At 36.0% G+C, this 21,529-nt stretch overlaps 1 protein-coding gene across 1 annotated transcript in view; it reads right to left on the reverse strand.

Moving 5' to 3' along the window:
• Window positions 1-21,529, reverse strand: part of ROCK1 (Rho-associated, coiled-coil containing protein kinase 1) — a 179,315-nt gene that overhangs the window by 89,538 nt on the left and 68,248 nt on the right. The window contains exons 3-9 of the mRNA XM_006901298.1: window positions 11,768-11,868; window positions 10,916-11,053; window positions 9,586-9,761; window positions 8,797-8,881; window positions 6,178-6,322; window positions 5,761-5,899; window positions 3,810-3,901 (exon numbers count right to left, since the gene is read on the reverse strand). Of these exons, the coding sequence (XP_006901360.1) occupies window positions 3,810-3,901; window positions 5,761-5,899; window positions 6,178-6,322; window positions 8,797-8,881; window positions 9,586-9,761; window positions 10,916-11,053; window positions 11,768-11,868 (876 nt within the window). The remainder of the gene's footprint in view (window positions 1-3,809; window positions 3,902-5,760; window positions 5,900-6,177; window positions 6,323-8,796; window positions 8,882-9,585; window positions 9,762-10,915; window positions 11,054-11,767; window positions 11,869-21,529) is intronic.

The raw sequence follows: 21,529 nt of genomic DNA on the forward strand, positions 1-21,529 counted from the left end.
TGGTAGAGAAAACAGTGCAACAATGAATGAATGAAAACCCAAAATCTCTGTAAATGTTCATTAAAACTAATAAAATTTAATAATAATTAAAAAAAAAGCTTTACACAATCTTCACATTAAGTTTCTGTTCAATAATTTTTTTTTTAGTTGTTGTTGTTGTTAGGTGCCATGAAGTCGTAGACGACTCAGTGACCCTATGAACGAAAGGCGTGAGCACTGTAAGAGTTTCTGGAGACAAGCCATTTCAGAAGTGGATGCCACTCCCACTTCCAGGCTTGTTTTAATCATGAAGCTCCAGCAAACACTGTCCACCATGGGTAACCATTATCACATTTAGCACATCAGTGTCACAGTATTCAGCATCACAGCAACCACGAGTTACCTCTTGTACAGCAATACACAGACCAGTGCTATACCAACTAGAAGAATGTTTGACAGAAAACCAATTTGAACCCGGCCTGAGGGCCGCAAATTAAAATCACCCACTTTGGGCCTGGTAGCATAACTTTCTGTCCACTAGTCCAATGTAGCTCTCTCTCTATGTTGTTGTTGCTATTACTGTTAGTAGTAGGAAAAAAACCAAACACGCAAATCAGCTGCTGCTGACTCTAATATTAGATGTTCTCCTATGTGTAAAAGTAGCACTGTGCTCTATAAACTCATCAATGTTTATTTCTCAGCAGTGGATTGCTAAGTCTTCCTTCTGAGGTACCTTCGGGTGAACATGAACTGCCAATCTTTCAGCTAGTAGTCAAGTGTGTTAACAGTCTGAAGCATCCAGAGACTCTTCGTATATAAATAGGTGATAAAAAAATGGGTGGAATACATCAGTTTTTCTCCTAATACATAAAACTCAAACCCAAACTCATTGCCTTTGAATCAGAGCTTCCTCTTAACTGAGCCAATGCTCCTTAATACATAAAAGGAAACATATACTTTCTGCCCCTCAATTTTGTCTGAAAGAAAAATTTAAAGTCAACATAAATTATATTTTTGTATTTCTCAAATAGCCCTGCTTGAATAAAAACCTCAATCTTTCCAATGCAACCACCCATCAAACCTACTCCTTGCTAATCTTTGTTTCAGCAATATATTTTCTTGAAGCCTCTTACGTATTAAGGAGCACTCGTGACAACAGTGTGTAGGGAGTTGTGCCATCCTCAAGTTGGATTGTTTAAATCCACCAGTAGCTCTGTGGTAGAAGGATGATTTACAGCTTCCGAAAACAAGAGTCTGAATGGTACAACTGGCTATGGTGCTCTACTGTAAATAGAAAGGTGGGGGGGAGGTTTGAATCCACCCACAGACGCCTGAGTTGCCAGGTGATCTACTTCTGAAAAATCAGATGATGAAAATGTTATGGAGCACAGTTCTATTCTGGTCATAAGTGAGGGTGCCATGAGTTAAGAGTTGAATGGCAACCAGTTTAGCTGTTAAGAAATTTTCCTAACAAGTTGTTCCTGTAGCTTTTCTAGTTATTCAGGCCAGTCATTCAATGACATTCTTTGTAGATGTCTTTTATTTATAAAAATTTATTATTTCTTCTCTTCAGTAAATTTCATAGCTTTGTGCACTGTTTATATTCTAGCTGAAGGCAATACTACTCTTTTAAACTATCTGATAAGTACGTATAGTAGTATTGGCAAATCTACATAATCTATGTAAGTAAAAAGATTTCTTTTCCCCAAAAGAACAAGTATGTCAACTACATTGGCAGCCCCTAAAATAATTTGTAATCATCCCTAAAACAAAGCAGCTGGATTCATTTCCATGGTTAGCACTCATTGCTGTTACTACAGTAGAAAATGCAGGGCAGGTTATGACCAAGGATGACAGAAGAATAATTGATGCCTTTGAGTTGTGCTGTGAAAGAGTACTGACCACCATGGACTGCCAAGAAAACAAACAGGTCTGTCTAGGAGAGGGTGAAACCAAGTTGCTCCTTGGAGACAGAGATTTTGAAGCTCTGTCTCACATGCTTTGGCATGCAGCCAGGAGGAACAAGAGCTTGGAGAAGGACATCATGCTTGGAAGGTTAGAGGGTTAGCCAAGGAGAAGATGACCCCAGATGAGATGGAATGACACAGAAACTGGGGTTATAATGGGCAGGGGTGTGCTGGAGACCGTGCGACTGGCTCAGAATAAGGTGGGTTCAAGCTACCATACATTACAGGTGACTTGATGGCACATAACAACAACACAGATCCAAAGGGAAAAGAATTCAGCAAGGAAGAGATAAGTTTGGCTTCCTAGTCCCATGGACTGCCAAAAGAACAAACAGATATGTCTTAGAGAAAGTGCAGCCAGAGGTGCACTTTGCCTTGGAGGCAAAGATCATGATGAAGCTTCATCTCACATACTTTGGGCATATTGCTAGGAGAAGTTATTCCTTGGAGAAGGACATGATGCTTGGAAAGGTGGAGGGACAGCAAAGGAGAGAAGACAACCAGATGGAGTGACAGTGCGATAGCAAAGGGTCTGTGACTGTGTCAGAGATTGTAAGGATGGCACAGGACAGGACAGGGTTTAGATCTGTTGTTCACAAGGGTCACTATGAGTCGTACTCAGCTTGAAGGTACCGAACAACAATCAATCTACAAGGATAGTGGGAACCTTTCATGCCATTATAATTTTTTCATTTTCACTTTATACTGATTTGCTTACAAGGTTTGTATACACTGTATTTCACACTATCCTTCATTCACACTGTATTTCATATAATCATTCCTATTCATAACACTTCATAAAATTAACCAACCCTAAACTATGCTCAACATTACCATGTTTTTTCCATTATAATTTTAATTCAGCAAAAATGAACAAGGTTTACTGAATCATGTCCTACTTTAGATATTTCTAAAAATGGAAATTTTCTAAATGGACTCAAAATTAACTTCTTTAACACCACATATTTTTGTAACTAAATGGTAAGCTGCATAATTCTTAGGGAATCAAATCTACCACCATTTCCTTTATCCTCACAAGTGGAATTAATTGACATTGTTTAATAATTGTTATTGTTGTTGATTGCTGTCGAGTCAAGTATGACTCATAGTAGCCCTATAAACAAAAGACCTGAAGACTTTCTATAACTATCATCATTTCTCCAGGTTCATAGAGTTTCCAGAAGCATATGGTTTAGGAAGTAGATGCCACTCCTGTTTCCAAACCTGTATTGAACTGGGAGCTCCACCAAACACTGTCCACCATGGGCAGCTATTATGGCCTTTGTCTCCCCCCAATGGCACAAGGTTCAGCTTCACAGCAAACCCAGATTAATTCAGTAGCAAATTGACAGAAGAGCGCTGTACAACTTAGAAGAATGTTCCTCCAAAATGAAGTAACATGAGGCTCTCGGGCCCAAATGACTTTTAAATACAAGGAAACTCACTCTACACACCCACACACACACACACAAACACACACACACACACACACACACACTTGATTTAAACAGAAACAGAAGAATAACTTGCCCATTCACTAGAAACAATATATCCTCCATAATGATATCAGACTTAAGTGAAGAACAATCCATCAAAGAAAATTATCATTTAGAACTGCTGACACCAGAGCCATTACTTTTAAATAAGATTTCATCTCAGTATCTTGAGCGAGATATTAGGATAGCAGAACAAGTGCCTAAAATTATCAAACAGTTTATGTTTAATTAGGCTAAAAAATATTTCCACACTCTACATGTGTACTACTGATTTCCATCAGACATATACAAACAATAGTTCCAATTTTTTACTATAACTACTTTCATGTATCCATTAAATAAATATGCAAGAAAAAAAACAACTTACTGTCTCGAAGTGTCTCCCAAGCCCACTGATCATTTTTGAAGAAGAGATGTCGTTTGATTTCATCTACGCCATTTCGCCCTAATCTCACTTCTCTGAGGGAAGGAGAACAATAATTACTTAAGATCTCAGTATAAATTATCTAAGAATGTGAAATTCAGTATCAGGAAGCATGTGAAATCTGTGCCTAATGCATAGTTTTTATGGACCTTGAAATTATACTGTTGTCAGCATACTTTTCAGCCTACAAAGGACGATTGAAGACTGAGACTATGAAAGAATTTCTGAAAAGAAAAAAGACTCAATTAAAAAGTAAAATTAAGGGAGCTCTGGTGGCCTAGTGGCAAGACGCTGCACTGCAATCCCAGAGGTATGCGGTTCAAATCCACCAGATGCTCTGCTGGAGAAGGAGGGGGCAATCTCCTGTACCAGTCAGATCTGATTTGACGGTACACGTAAAAATAATACAATAAAAAATAAAAAAAATTTAAAAAAAGTAAAATTAAAAATTACTGAAGAAAAAACATACAAAACTGGACTTGGTCATACTCCCAAGAGTTTACTAGTGTCAATAAAATTTCAGATGAATCTGTCACCTTGCTTCATCAACATGATGAAGTAAAAATATATTTTGACTTTAAAAAAAGCCAGTATATAAGTTATGTACATTTTTGGAAACTAACAACAAATTTTATAATAAAATTTTAATTACACAATCTATTAAATATTTCTGATTACTTATATAGAAATAGCAATTGATTCTTGACATTGCTATAAAACTTAGTTCAACAAATGACTGACACATTTTTCGCCTCTTTTTTATAAATATGGATATAAATGTCTTTTTGAAAAATGTGCTTTTATTGGAATGAAGAACTCAGTACCTTTTGTTCTCTGGCACAATGCTTACAAAAGTGAAAATATATTGAATTCCAATTTTTCCCCATGAGTAAAAGTTAGATAGCTTTGATATAATGTGCCGATTAAATTTAGTTAACTTTCCATGTTCGCTGACACTAGCACTTAACTTACACTACTTATTTTCTCTCTATATTATATTTATGAATCATTTGTTTATCTATTCTCCATCTCAAAGAATCATGAGGCATTTGAGGTATCATGTCTCTTTGTTCACTTCTGTATCTCTGGTACCTAGCAAACAGCAAAAAAAGTATAGTTCTTTATATTTAATATATTTAATGTTAAAATGTAAAAATTTTAAGCACTGTTATCTTTCCAGCTATAAAGGACATATTAAAGAAACGTAAGTTAATCTTAATTAAAGAAAATTTCACATTGATCCATGTTTTAATAATATTGGCAATATCTACTGTTTATAAAGTTACCTGTTTAACTTTTAAATTTAAAAAGTAAACCACAAGAGTATACCTAATATCAGGCTACCTTTTTTGTTTTTTAAAATATATACATTTATAAAAATGTCAATTAAATATGGAAGATATGATCTAAATGACTATATCTAAAAGGAGAGAGGCAGAAAAATACTTTTAAAAAAGAACTTGAACTGTTATGTCAACAAACATATACCATCAAGTATCAAGTGTTATCAACTGGAAGACACCTCTAATTAAATAAATATGTATTTTTGGAACATCCACTTAAGATTTCAGAGATATTAATATATAAAAGAAAACCTTAAACTCAGTAAAATTTACTCATTTTCATAAACAAGCTAAAAAAATCATCTGGTATAGTCATCAGTTAAGAATATGTTAACTATCCCAAACCCTCAAGTAAGGCAAGTTAGTGGAAATTCAGAAAAGCCACCTACAAAGTCACAAAATCTTACTAAATTCTGTCATTAGGAATGAATCTGGGAATGGTTATAATTTAACAGTTCAGAGTAGGAATTCAGATTTAGATTTTAAAACCTGAGTAGGAAAATAATAATTTCCTCAGAATAAGAAATTAGTTCAATGTTAAGATTATTTACCTGTCAGTAAGGAAGGCACAAATAAGATTTTTTGCTTCTTTTGAAATGTCATTATCATCAGGGAAAGTAAGTGAATTTTTATGATTCATAATCTTACTGTAAGTCCCAACTAGGGAATCTGCATAAAAAGGTGTATCACCTAAAAAGTGATAGAAAAACAAAAAATTTAAGTATTTTTCTATACTTTAAACAACTTTCCAATGTAAACAGTCACTTAAAAAATAGATATTAAAAATGTGTTGAGTTAAAAAACATAGGAAAGAGTGTGTTTGCCTATTTAGTTTGCCCACAAGGAGGTCTACATTATATCTGTTCTCTACAAAAAAGATCAATATAACACAATAAACACCTTAAGAAGTGTTGAGGTTGGGGAAGAACAACTTATATTAGAAATATGTAAAATTTTCCTTTTCTTACCTACAAGCATTTCATACAAAAACACCCCAACTGACCACCAGTCACATTCTCGTCCATAATAACCATCACCACCTTGGGATTTCAATACTTCAGGGGAAATATAATCCGGTGTTCCAACTGCTGTATCACATCGTACCATACCTTCCTAAAAAGAGTGACAAGTATTTATGAAATAGCACTTTGATTGAAACCATGCAAGATACTGCAAAAAAGAATGTATGAGAAATGGCTTCTCAAAAGTAAATGGAACCTACATCCAGGAGAGAATAAAGTAGATGAATTAGACTTCCTAACAATCAAATCTCTATGCACATCAAAAAACTGCTCCAACAGGGCAAAAAGGCAACCCAGACTGGGGAAAAAAATATTTGAGAAAAATATTCCAGCACCTCAACAAGAAAAAGGTAAACAACCCAACAGCAAAAGGGGTACTGGATCTGAAGCAGACACTTCACCAAAGAAGACATTCATATGGCAAACAAACACATGAAGAAATTTTCAAAGTCCCTAGCTCTCAGAGAAATGCAAATAAAAACAGGTATGAAATATCATCTCATCCCAGTTAACAGCAAAGTTCAACAAAGCTAGAAACAACAAATGCTGGTGAGGTTACAGAGAGATTTTAATACTCATTGCTGGTGGGGAAAATGGTGCAACCACTATGGAAGGCGGTATGGCACTTTCTCAGAAAGCTGGAAATAGAAGTACCATTTGACCCAGCAATTTTACTACTAGTAACAGACTCTAAAGAAACCAGAGCTACCACAGAAACAGATATATGCATTCCCATGTTTACAGCTGCATTATTCACACTAGCAAAGAGGTGGAAGCAACCCGAGTGCCCACCAAGAAATGAATGGACAGAAAACTATGGCATCATTTGCAATGTGTCAGAGAGCTGGACAATGACTAGAGGGGATAGAAGGAGAATTGAGGCCTTTGAGCTGTGGTGTTGGAGAAAAGTACTGAATATACCATGGACTGCTAAGAAAATGAAAAGGTTCATCCTAGAAAGGGTTAAACCAGGCTGCTCCTCGGAGGCAAGGATTCTGAAGCTTCGTCTGACATACTTTGGACATGCTGCAAGGAGAGACCAGTCCTTGGAGAAGGACACTATGCCGGAGGATAGAGGGACAGCGCAGGAGAGAAAGACCCTCTATGAGGTGGACTGATTCAGTGACTTGGGTAATGGGGGTAGGTGTGCTGGAGACAGTGAGATTGGCAGAAGATAGAGCAGGGTTTAGGGCTGTTGTACATAAGGTCACTATGAGTCACAGGTGACTTGATGGCACACAATAACAACAACTACAACATATTCACACACTAGAGTACTATATAGCACTGAAAAACAAGGAACTCATAAAAAATTACACAATGTGGGTGATCCTGGAGGATATTGTGCTGCGTGAAATCTATCTCAGTCACAAAGGGAAAAATACTGCAGAACACCATTATTATAAAAAAGGACTGATATGAAGGTGGAAGGGAACTAAGAAACAGGGATAAATGATGAACACTGCATTGGAATAGATGAAGGAAAGAACTGTTAAAAAAAAAATATATGATTAAGCATTATTTTCATGACATAATCCAGAACAAGAGGTGTACAGTAAAGCAGATTTGGGGGGTAGGGAGAATTATGCAACAATGAATGAATATACGTTTTTTTTTAAAAAGTGAACTGAGGGGGTAGGGAGGAAAATGAGCAACAATAAATGGATGAAAATCAACTTTTCTGTAAACTTTTTATAAAATCACAATTAAAAATGTAGGAACGGGATATTACAGTATTAATATGAGTATCAATATTCTTATTATCTGTTTTAGCATTAAAAGTTCCTGTGTGTTTTTCCTTTCTAACTAATAAATTTATTTTAAAGTAACAACTTTCTGTATTTATTATTGCTGTCCTCTGTTATATTTCAAAGACTATTAATGCTTTCAAGTAAAAATGAGCTGTCATCTTTGCATCTTCTGATTTGTCTTATATTTTAATGTACTGAAAGGGGATATGAATTCTGGTGTTGTAGTCTGTAGAGAGTTATGCTGCTAACCCAAAGGCTTTGTCTTTCTAGCAGTTCAAATACTTCACAGGAGAAAGCTCTTCCTGTATGATTTATGGGCTTAGAAACCAGCTGGAAGGTGAGCAGAGGGCAACTCGACAGCAATGAGAGTGAGAAAAGTGGAGATGTCTATCTTTGAAGACTGACTCCTAAAGCAGGAAGTAAAATCTTCTAAAATTTTATAGAAAGACTATGTTTACAAATCTTTGTTGTAAAGCATTAGAAAATATACTCATTACTGAATTCTATTTTTACAAACATTGACTTTTAAGATCACAGCAAGCATTCAATGACAGGAAAGCTAACTTTAGTTCTTGCAGAATTGTTAGGAAGGAATTAGTATGGCTGGCAATCCACACTGATCCTAAATAGAGAGGAAAAAAGAAATCACTGACAAGTTATACACTGAAACCATGGCATCTATAGTTGAATAAATAAGATAGCTCACATAATCTGGTACAAGTGCAGATATGGTTAAGTAAATTCTTATGGCATTTTCTAAAGAAGGATGTATCTTGAATTAGCAAAAATTAAGATTAAAATTTAATTCATTAACCTTATTCATCTTCATACAAGTACCAAAATCTGCTAACTTCAAATGTCCAGATTTATCCAGCAGCATGTTATCAGGCTTCACATCTCTGAGGAGGAAAAAAATCACAAAAGAACAATTCTGTATTTCAAAAACTGATTAGATACTAATAAAATATATATGAGGCAGCTAGTGTATGTTAAGTGATCTCACTCAGTCTACATCTGAGCTGTACATATTCTCTACAAATTAAATTTCATCAGTAACTCCTTTATATACTAATGCCTAGAAAGGAAAAAAGTTAAAAATCCTCTCTGTTTTTAAAGAGAGTTTGATTATGCCAGGGGAAAATTAAATCAAATGAGAGAGATTAACCACAGAAAATTGTAATACGAAGGCATAAAAAAATATTGGAAACATATAAAACAATTAGTACACAAATAACCCCAGGGTATGGTCTAAGTCATTTTCATTTTTGTAACCTTAACAATTACACAGAGTTGAGATTTAAGTGGTGTTTGAAAAGCAAATGAAATTATTCTTATTGATAAATATGATTTATTCAATAACCAAAAGCCAATGAATTTGCATGTAAAGTTAAACACTAAATAACATTAAGGAAGGTATATATTTACTGTACATTCAACAGACATGCTAAAACAATGAATTTCAAAGTTTCAGGTCTTAATGTTACTCGTGTGATATGGGAGGATGAGTGGATTTAAAATTGAGAAATGCTAACCAAATAAGGTATATATACTTCTCCATTTTTCCCTTTAACAAATAAGTAGACAAAAACATTTCTGTCTTTACCTATGAATAAAACCCATAGAATGGATTGCATCCAATGCAAGAACTACTTCTGCAGTATAAAACCGGGCCCATTTTTCAGGCACGTCATAGTTGCTCATCAGATTGACAAGATCTCCACCAGGCATGTACTCCATCACCATGTAGAGATAGCGATCATCTTGGAATGCATAGAAAAGCTATATAAATGCAGAAATAAAAAACAAAATAAATTATCAGGAATTAGCTAACAGTTTCATTTTCAAAACCAACAAAAATATTAATGCAAGATTTAAATTAAATAATCAAGACATAAAACAGTAGTTCTAACTACTGCTTCAAGAAAGAAAACACAGATACCACAAAGATCTTTGCATACAGAGAGGTATAATAAACAGTAATTATTGCTGAGGAAACAGCTGAAGGTACCTTTTAAGAAAATTAGCTTTCTATATTATTTAATATTCTAAGTCTCAATACAGAATACACAAACCCTCTAATAAGCAAAGAAATACACTGTTCTAATTCAATTTATGCATTAGTATGCTTCTTTTATACTGCACAAAACACGTATTATAAACTAAGACACAGTCTAAACTAGAAGTCTGTAGTGTTTTCTTTCTTTTGTAAAACCTAAAGATGTTGCATAAAGGAAGCAGTATATAAAACAGATAAATTATGGAGATGCTTTAATTGAAGCAGAGGTAGAAGATCCAGAATTATAAGCTAGTTTTTCCATGCCCTCATGACGACTGGAGTAGTACCACCACAGTAAAAATAAACAATCTAAGCCAATTTTCACATTTATGAGCAAGGAAAACTAAGGCCTAGAGATTGGTCACAGCTTCATATTAGGCCTGTGGCAATCAAGACTAGAACTTACGACACTTCACTTGCTGCATTTTTTCCCCTCTAAAAAAACTTAAAAGCCAGAGGCCAAGTCTAATTTAGCCTTTCCTGTTCTCCCTTCAATCTCTCCATTACACAAAATAAAGAGACAAACAGAGGAACAGAGAAAGAAATAAGATGATCAAGTTTAAAAAAAATATATAGAAGTTAAAATTCATTATTAAATAAACTATTAAAATGTAGGTCTAAAATATATAACTGCCTACCAAATCAAAGAGTGTTTCAATTTCCTGTACTTAAATTCTCTAAGAAGTGTTTATTTTATTTTGGCCTTACTTTTTACTTAGTGGTGATTTGGTAAACTTAAATTTTATCATTTTAAAAATAATGCTAGATAACTTCGAAGTTGCCAATAAATCTCTCATACTCTTATAAAAAGATAAAGCTTCTCAAATGTTTTCTTACAAACTTGCAAAGCAATAATGACAGAGTAGCAGAATCATACCTGAACGACCCAAGGGCTGTTGGCAAAGGCCATAATATCTCTTTCTTCCCAGAAAAAGGCAGAATCCGATCTCTTGATCATCTCAAATTTGCTGAGTAGTTTCATGGCATATACTTTCCTGGTAGATTTATGCCTTACCTTTAAAATGAAAATAATGCACCTTGTAACAACATTTGAAGCTCAGCATTCCACAGAACAATTGACTAAATAATTTTAACTCCTTGTTAAATACTTTAACATTACTGTTTAATTTTTCTCTTCCACTGAATTATTCTAATGAAACAATGTGACTGTATTAATTACTAGAAATGAATGTTAGAGAAAAAAAAAAAAGAACCCCAAACCCTTTATAGTCTTTATAATCCTTGATATGTATGCTACTTATTCTTGGTAAGTCTTAGTTATCTACATTATGTTAATTCAAAAACTAAAACTCAATGCTTCAATTTGACTCATAATTGACCCTCTAAAGGGTTTTCTGAGGCTGTAAATGGCACAGAAGGAGACTGCTCATTGTTCTCCTATAGAGCCACTGATGGATTTCAATCACCACAGAATCACTGTCTTTGAATTAGAGCAAATTTCTATGGACTCTGCCACCAGAGCTCCCCATACCATGTTAGACAGTCTCCTATATTAGGATTGAAGATTTCCCTTCTGGTGCTTCTGAAGAATTCTTCAATCCCCCCATCAATGCTTCACACTAATTGACTCTAGGCTTGACTACTGGTAAGCAAGAATATTCCGTATTTCCTAAAAGCAATACTTTCCTAAATAAGAAATGTTAAATGCACAACTGAAATTAAAAAAAAAATTATGTTATTGCTTTTAAATCTCATTAAGATAACCTACCAGCTGAACTTCTCCAAATGCACCTCTACCAATCACCTTCACTACTTCATAGTCTTCAGCTTTCATGCGTAAATCTCTGATTTTATTTATTGTATCTTTATCTGAAGAAAAGAAAAGGTAACAATTTATAATCACAAAAACATCATCTAACAATACTATTTCATATCCAGCTTCTTGAGAAACACAATGGGAAAAAATAATCTTAAGAATTAGTATGATATGTAGCACATTTCAAAGTTCAAAAACATATTTTCAAACTACGCTAAATCTTAAAAGAATACATTCTGAAACTATTTGATTGTAGTAAAAGTTTTTATTATAGTCTGATTTTATAGATGATTTAAGAACAAATATTATACTACAAACAAAAACTAAAGAAAACTACTTCCTGTTTAATTATACATCAAATATGAATTGAGGAAACATGCTTAGATGTTTTAGATTAACACAATAAAATTTACTATCAAGTTAGTTTTCATGAGCCTTTATAAAATACATAAATAATTGAGACAGCATATACAAACATAAAAAGCTCAAGAATCACAATAAATTTTCTAATTGGCAATCTTTAGTACTCATATCACTCTGATTCTCTAGTTGAACCTAGACTTTAACTTAAAACAAGCAGTGGGAATTATTTATATAAACCTGTCATGCTACAAACTACAATAATTTACAAATCCCCACTGGATGAATACTCTAATTCCTAATTTGGTCAAAGATTAAAATAGGGCTATTTTAATCCACATGGGTCAACACTGGCATGAGATTACATGGAAAAGCTTCACATTTCAGAGTTGTACAAAATACAAGAACAGTTATTAAACTTAAGTTCTAACTCTAATAAAAGCTGTGTATAATATTCTTGACCTTTTCTTTAAACACACATTTAACTTCAAGTATTTATGCACATTGTTGCTGCTGTGTACCATCAAGTCCATTCTAAAGAACTGTGCCCCTAAATGACAGAACAGAACTACCCAAAGTATTTCTTAAACTGTAATCTTACAGATGAAGATCATCAGGTCTTTTTTGCTATGTTACTGGTGGGCTGGAGCCTCCAGCGTTTTGGTTGAGAGATCAGCACTCATGCCCAAAAAATGTGTCCATTGGACAGCAAATTTCCACACAGACCAACCTAAGAACATTTCATTTTAGGTTACACAACCATTGCAAGATGCACCAGAAAGAGAGAAAAATAAATTAATTCATTGTACAAATATCTGTACATGTGTCAGGCCCTACAGTCTCACTGGAGATATGTAAAGATAACTTTAAAACAAAGATCCTGCTCTCAAGGGGCCCAAACTCAAAAAAATAGAATAGAAACAAATAATGGGAAAATAATACCAAAAATGCAATGAGAGAGATAGGCAGTTTGTGGGGAACAACATAGTGACCACTAGGAGTAGAAGCACAGTAGAGATTGTGAGTATGACACAGGATCTGGCCGAGTTTTGTTCTGTTTTCTGTGAGGTTGCTACGAGTTGAAGCTGACACAATGGCACCTAACAACAACAATAAGAATAATACACTCAACAACAACAACAACAAGAAGAATAATACATAGCCAAGTTGGTCTGGAAGGCAGCAATCAGATTGTGCTTTCTGGAAATAAGTGTAAGAAAGCATCAGTCAGCTAAATGAGGAAGAAGGAAAGGTACCACATTTAAGGCAGATGGCCATGATACAAAGGCATAAAAGCACTTGTGTTCCTAAAGTATCAAGTCTAGTAATGACATGCAGAATAGGAAACTGCAGAATGCCCAAAGCTTAAGGAGCTTGATGTTTACCTGTAGGCCAGTAGTTATAATCATCAAAGTAGTTTTTACATGTAATTCTAAAGCAAATCAGTATGTAACATAGATAATAAAACAACCACACTGCATAAAAAATATGCGGGGAAATTGTATGATCAACTGGAACTTCATCTACTGAGAACTTTTACTGAAGAGTCCTACAGATTCTGTTGGGAACAAAGCACTTAATGAATGGACTGACAAAAGAACAATTTTTGTTGTTGTTATTAGTATGTAATATCAAGTCACCAGCTCCCCAGGTATCCTCAACTGAATTAAAAAGGGGAAACTGACCAGTTGGGGAAAGGCCATGCCTCATTCAAAAACTGGTCCTGTACATTACGTTAAGATTACAGCTCCGCAGGTCTTCTATTCTCCATTCACAGGGTTTCAAAGGAGGCTTGCACATGTTTTAAGAACAGGAAATAAATTAAGCTCACACTTCAACCTTCGTCACATTTACTGTTACTGATCAAGAGGAACCTCCAGATGATCTATGTCTCCCCATCCCAAAGCTTTATAGCTTTAAATAAAACATACGTAAGAAGAATAGAAGATCCCAGGGACTACCAAGAGAACACGTATGTTTGAACAGGGTGCAGCCAGAGTGCTTTTCGGAGACAAAGAGGATGAAGCTTTGTCTCACATGTTTTTGGCTGTGCTGCTAGGAGAGATTATTCCTTGAGAGGGGGATCATGCTTGGAAAGGTGAAGGGATGGTGAAGGAGAGAGAAAGACCTTCCATCAGGTAGATTCACACAATGACTGTGCTCAAGTGTGTCAGAGTCCATGAGGAAGACATAGAATAGGACAGGGTTTTTTGTTTGGTTTTTTTAATTGAAATTTTAATTAAAGTTTATAAAGAACCTGGATTTGCATTAATTCATTGTTGCACATTTTCTTCCCTGCCCCCCTTCCCATCTAGTTAGCTTTTTTCTTTGGGGAAAAAAGTGATTTCATTGTTACACAGCACCCCCCTCCCCACCGCAGATCACTTTACTATGCAGCTCTTATTCAGGACTCTTGTCATGTCAATAATATCTAATCATATGTTCCTTTATACAGTTCTCTCTCTCGTCTATTTCAATGTCATGTACATTATTTATCCTCTCTTTTCCTAGTTCCCCAACTGCCAAATCAGTCCTGTTCTATAATGGTGGCATTATGCAGTATTTGTCTTTTGATCCGCTATTCACAGGGATGCTATAAATTGTACCTGACTCAATAGCACCTATCAACAATAAGACAGAGAATCTCATCATGTCTTTTAATCTTCTTCTCAAGTACTAAATAATCCTTTCTTTCTGGCACCCAAAAGCCCTGATGGTGCAATGGCTAAATTCTCAGCTGCTAAATCAAAGGTCAAACGCTAACAGGAACTCCAAGACAAAAGTAAAAAACACAACCTAACCTGGCTATTTGCTCCTAAAAGGACAGATTATAGAGTATGCAAGATCATCCAGGGCAGTCCTACTCTGCTGACAGGGTCACTAAGAGTTGGCATCAGTCTGATGGCACAGATCAGTTTCCATAAGGGATAGTCCAATGGTGCATGCTGAACTAGCTCTGCTGATAGGTGGTAGTCGGAACCAGGCAGCTATTCTACAAGAGGGAAGAGCTGGCAATCTGCTCTCAATACATATCACACACTAGAAACTCCAAGGGGCCATTCTAACCAATCACAGAAATTATCTCCTGTAATTCTGGATCCTAAAATAATCTCTCTTAAAATTAAGTCAGAGGTTTTTTTATGTACATTAAAGAAGTTAGTACTACTACACTGATAAAAACATTCCACAACATCAGAAATTCTACTGTGTCCTTTAAAACTGGCATCCTATCACGGATAACCTAAATAAGTTTCTCTTGCTCGAATGCAAATATCTACCACTGTTAAGTTATGCTCAATATTTAGAAGAATGGAAATTCCAAAATGCTTAATTGTCCTCAAGTGAATTTTATACAGATATCAAGAAGCATATGTCCAAACAGAAGAAAGGGTTATTATATGGTTTAAAATTAAGGAAAAGTGTTCATCAGGGTTGTATTCTTTCATCAAATCTATTCAATCTTTAAGCAAATAATTCAAGAAGCTGGATTATATCAAGAAGAATATGGCATCAGAATTGAAGGAAGTCTCATTAATATAATTCAGATTATACAACCTTGCTATCAGAAAGTTAAAAAAAAAAAACTTGAAGCACTTACTGAAAGAGATCAAAGACTGCAGCCTTCAAAATAGATTATAACTCAATAAAGAAAACAAAAATTCTCACAACTGGACCAATAGCTGACATCATAAAAGACAGAGAAAAGGTTTAATCTGGACTGATGACAGCCTTCACCAGCCAATGGTCTACTTTCTGGCCATGTATCAGGGACTGACGCAAGCCTCTCCACTGCTACCATCCATCCCCAAAAGTTTGGGCATTTTCTGGTTTAGCCTTCAGGAACTGTGCTTTGGGTGTTGTGTTGCACAAGTCTTTTTGATCCACTTTTTCACAGTTATGGAGAGCACTGTACTTCTTGCCATGGGTTTTGATCGCTATGTGGCTATTTGCAACCCTCTTAGGTATACTATGATCCTCATCAACAGAACTGTCGCTGTGATTGGTGTGGTTGTAATCCTACGAAGCTTATGTACGATTGTTCCCATTATTTTTCTCCTCCTGAGACTACCTTATTGTAGACAAAGAATCATCCCTCACACTTACTGTGTGCAGATGGGAGTGGCTCACCTGGCTTGTGCCAGCATCAGTATCAATGTCTTGGGAATATTTCTATTTTGTTTATGGATATACTACTTATTATTATCTCCTATGCTAGGATATTATACACTGTCTTCCACCTTCCTTCCTAAGATGTCTGCCTGAAGGCTTTCAATATTTGTAGCTCTCATATCTGTGTCATTATAGCTTTCTTTGGGCCAGCTCTGTTCTCCTTTCTCACTCATCGCTTTGGCTATGGTATTCCCCAGTATATTCATATCCTCCTAGCTAATCTCTATGTAGTTTTTCCCCCTGCCCTCAACCCAGTCATATATGAGATTAGGACTAAGTGGATCCAAGAGAGGGCAAAAAATCTATCTGTTAAAAGACTGGAAAAAAAAAAAAAGACTGAATGATCCTGGTGGCCTAGTGGCAAGGAGCTGCAACTACAATCCCAGAGGCGCACAGTTCGAATCCACCAGATGCTCTGTCGGGGAAGGAGGGACAATCTCCTCCTGTACCAGTCAGATCTGATTTGATGGTACACGCACACAAAAATAATAAAAAATTTTTTAAAAAAAAAGACTGAATGAGAGGTAATTAATTCTAGCTATCAATGTATAAGGCCTGGTAAGATTGTTAATTGTAAAAAAATTAATTAAAATTTGGTCTCATCAGTTATTAATGACTTATTTCTATATAAAAATAGCATTAAGTGTTAAAAAAAGAAAAAGTTTATGCTCTCAATGATTTCATTTTAGGAGAGTCTACAATCAACACTCATGGTAGTGGCAATCAAGAAATCAAAAGGTGTGTTGCTCTAGGCAAATGTGTCAGGGACCTCTTTTGAGTGCTAAGGAGCAAGAATGTCAGCTTAAAGATATGCCTGAACCAAGCCACTGGTATCTTCAATTGCTTTGTATGCCTATGAAAGTTCCACAATGTATAAGAAAACTGCAAACAAATTGATGCCTTTGAATTGAGGTGTTAGCAGAGTAGTAACTATCTCATGGACTGTCAAAAGAACAAATGTCTTGAAGGAAGTGCAGCCAGAGTGCTCCAAAGGAGAAGAGGATGATGAAATGTCATCTCACATACTTTGGGCATGTTGTCAGAAGACACCAGTCCTTAGAGGGGAAAAAAGCAACATGCTAGGAAAAGTAGAGGATAAGCAAAAGCAGAAGACCCACAATGAGATGGAATGACAGTGACTGCAGCAATGGGCCTGAGCACAGCCAACTGTGAGGAGGGAGCAGGATCAGGCCAGGTTTCCAGCTGCTGTTTACAGGCCTGCTAGTAGTTAAGAGTTGACTCGAAGGCACCTAATAATAAAAATGCAAGGGCTGGGCAATTTTTCTGTTAGGAGCCAGTAAAATACTTTAGACTTTCTGGATCACAAGGTAAAAATTAAGACTAACCTAGAGGTACTTACAACATAAGAGAGAAAAACCAAAATAAAAAAAACACCCCATAATATGCCTCCAGAAACTCTATGAACTTTAATAAATGTCTATAGTTGTAGAGGGGTTTCAGGCCTTTTGTTCATAGGGTCGCTATTGAGTCGTGCTCAACTCAAAGGCAATAATAACAACTGACAAAATTAAAAATAAAAAACCCAAGTTATTATTTTTATGAAAACTCTTTTCAGACCCCTACAACATAAGAGTTCTACTCTGTTCTGTAGGGTTTATATGAGTTAGAATGAATTTGATAACATGGATTTAAAAAAAAAATTTAATTTTTTGGTGTGTACTGTCAAATCGGATCTACTCTCCTCTTCCTCTATTGGTAAGTTTTTTCTGCCTAATTAGATGTCATTTTGCTTTTTTCTCTCCAATACCTCCTCGGTGCAAAAATCCAGGAGGCATTTATATTTTTCTAACACTACACATCCAATCTTTCTGGAAAATTTGTTTCTACCTCTGAAATTCATCTGAATGAGACAGAGTTTTCATCTAATTCACTGCTACCATGATGGACCACATCATACTCATCTCTTTTTGATCACTGCACTATCTTCTTAAGTCCTTGTGTCTATTTATCCTTGACTCCTCAGTTTTCCCAATACAGGATAATAATCCCAAGGTACAAGCCAGAACATGTTCAAAACCTTCTAATGTCTTGCCATCTTACCCACAGCAAAAGCCAAAGTACTTACAATGGTTTACAAGACTCTACAAGAAACAGCTCTATTCCCCTACCTCTCTGACATCATCTTAGTAGTCTCTCCTTTGCTTAATTCCAGCCGCAATGTCTACAGGTTTCCTTGCAGTCCTTCAAATAGACCAGGGGCACCCTAATTTAGGGCCTGTGCACTTGCTCTATCTGCCCCTTTTCCCTAGGGTATTCAGAGTCAACTCCAATTTTTATTTGAAGATCATCTTTAAAAAACACTGTGCAAAGAAATTTACTTAATGAAACATTTAATTTTTAACATCAACAGTGTGGTAACATTAATTATGTTCACTATGTAAGAAGTTAAGCAAACCTCACTATAATCTGTACACAACTTTTCTATACATTTTAATCAGTGTCCCTTAAGCAGCTGTCCTATTTTCCCCTCCCATCTGCCCATGAAAACCATTCATAAACTTTAGCTTCTAAGCATATTTACCTAGTCCAGCTTTCGCACAGAAAGAACATATAGTATTTGCTCTTTTATGCCTGACACACTTCTCTCAATATAATGCTTATATGGTTCATTAATGTCATACCATTACAGCAGGACTTAATTTCTCTAACTAGGTGAAGACTATCTTATTGTATGTAAATAGCACGTTTTTGTTTATCTTTGCATCTTCTGTTAGGACACTTTAGTTCCACTTTTTGTTATGTGTCACCAAGTCAGAACAACAGACTGAAAATGTGTTCTATCCCAAGTTGTTCTATAATCTCCACTGTGCTCAAGGGCACTGCTGCAGTCACTCTGTCCATCAATCTCACTGATGATTTTCCTGCTTTTTGCTGATCCAAGCACATTTTCCCCCAAGCACTGGCCCCTTTAGACAACACACTCAAAGTATGTGAGACCAAGTTTCCTTTTCCGTGTCTCTAAAGAATCACTCTGCTAGCACTTTCTCCAAGGCTGATTGCTTAGATCTTTTGACAGAAGACAGTATGCTCAACACTGTCCCTCCTAGCCACATGCCCAAAGTATGTGACATGGAGCTTCAAAATCCTTGCCTCCAAGGAGAAATTTGGTTTCTCCAAGACAGATTTCTTTGTTCTCTTGACGGGCCATTGTATGTTCAATGCTCTTACAGTTTTTAAAAAATCTATTATTCAGCAAGAAGATGCACTGCAATCCCAGAGGTGCACGGTTCGAATCCACTAGATGCTCTGCTGGAGGAGGGACAATTTCCTTCTATACCAGTCAGATCTGATTTGATGGTGTACATGCACACACAAATAACAATAAAATTTTTAAAAATCTATTATTCAAATACTTGGAACATTAAGAAGGCTCCGGGCATGGAAGAAGCAACACATGAACAGTGCCCTCAAATAATAATATAAGAAAATAATAATAGTAGTATAAAAGTATTATTGAAAGTTCTAGATTATCATGAAAGTATAAATACATTAATGATGATCTAGTACTTAGTAGCTTTTCTTTGATATCTACAGCAAAATAATTTTTGTCTTATACTCCAATACGTAGTTTGGAAGACAAATTCCAAAATATAAGCACAACTCGGACTCCCAAACAGAAATATATTCACCACTTAAATACTAAACTCATTCAACTATACAGCACATTTATACCTACGTGAAAATGCAAACATGCCAAGAGACAAACGAATATTAGCCCCTGCCATCAGGGAGATTCCGACTCCCAGAGACCATACAGGGAGGAACAGACTCACTCCAGAGGGTTTCCAAGACTGTAAAGTCTTTACACACGGAGACCGCTTCCATGTCCCTCTCTCACAGTGCTGCTGGTGGTCTGGAATTGCTAACCTTTTGATAAGCAGCTGAGCTCTACTACAAGCAAGGGCTCCTAGTAAGCCAAAACTCAAGTGGATTTCAACACATTAATGCAGACTCTTAATATGTACCTTAAGATTGTGCTGTAAGGGAGGAAGATTTTAAAATATTTACCAAAAGCAGTTTGACCTCCCCACCTCACCCCCATCAGTTTAGGAAGTGGAAACTCAACTGTGTAACTCACAAACTCAACTCAAAGTTGACTCTAAGTCAGTAGGTAGAATATCTGGTTAATACGGTGAAGTTATAATGCTGCTAACCAAAAGGCTGTGTCTGTTTTCAGCAGTTCAAATCCACCAGACGGTGCCCAGGAGAAAGGTAGTAATCTCTTCCCATACGATGTACCAGCTCAGAAGCTCATGGCAGGTCGCTGTGAGTGGCTCGCTATCGAAGTCAGTGAGGGGATTCTGATGACCCAGTGACAAGTTCTAGGGGCAGGGAGAGCTGTATGGTGCAGTGCTAATCAGCAGGGCAGCTGTTTCAATTCACTAGCTTCTCCCTTAAAGACTTAGGACCGCAGAAACCTGATGAAGAGGTGAACCTTCTCCACTACAGTAGTACTTTGTTTTGGCTTATGATCTATTTCTATTCCTTTCCTCTTAGGAAACTGATCTAAATGGAGAAGCAAAATGCCATATAAAAGACACTACAGTTGTCTAACTGTATTTAACTTAATATTCCAAGTTCATAAAAATCATCCTTACATTTACTAAAGAATAGTGTCTTTAATGTTATAGCATATGATTTTCAAAACGTAATGAGAAATTGTTATAATTGATTAGACACAAATAATGAAATAAGGTCTCTTTTCCTAGTCATAAAATTTTTTAATATTTTGTTTTAATAATTAAAGTGGCCTAGTGTAGTGGCCTAGGGTTTAGAAGGGGTCGTGGTACTAGGGATATTATAGCTGATGTTAAATGGATCTTAGCTGAAAGCAGGGAATACCAGAGGAATGTCTATCTGTGTTTCATTGACTATGCAAAGGCGTTTGACTGTGTGGATCATAACAAACTGTGGCTGACTCTCAGAAGAATGGGAATCCCAGAACACTTGACTGTGCTAATGCGAAACCTATACTTGGACCAGGAGGCAGGCATCAGAAGAGAGCAAGGGAACACTGCATGGTTCAAAACTGGGAAGGGAGTCCAGGGATGCGTCCTATCTCCATACGTTTTCAACCTGTATGCAGAACAGATTATCTGGGAGGCTGGGCTCTATGAGGAGAAATGTGGGGTCAAGATTGGTGGAAGATCTATCAACAATCTC

The sequence above is a fragment of the Elephantulus edwardii genome, unplaced genomic scaffold (assembly GCF_000299155.1).
Source record: "Elephantulus edwardii isolate Elephantulus edwardi_28Jun2011 unplaced genomic scaffold, EleEdw1.0 scaffold00316, whole genome shotgun sequence".
Classification (NCBI taxonomy): Eukaryota; Metazoa; Chordata; class Mammalia; order Macroscelidea; family Macroscelididae; genus Elephantulus; species Elephantulus edwardii.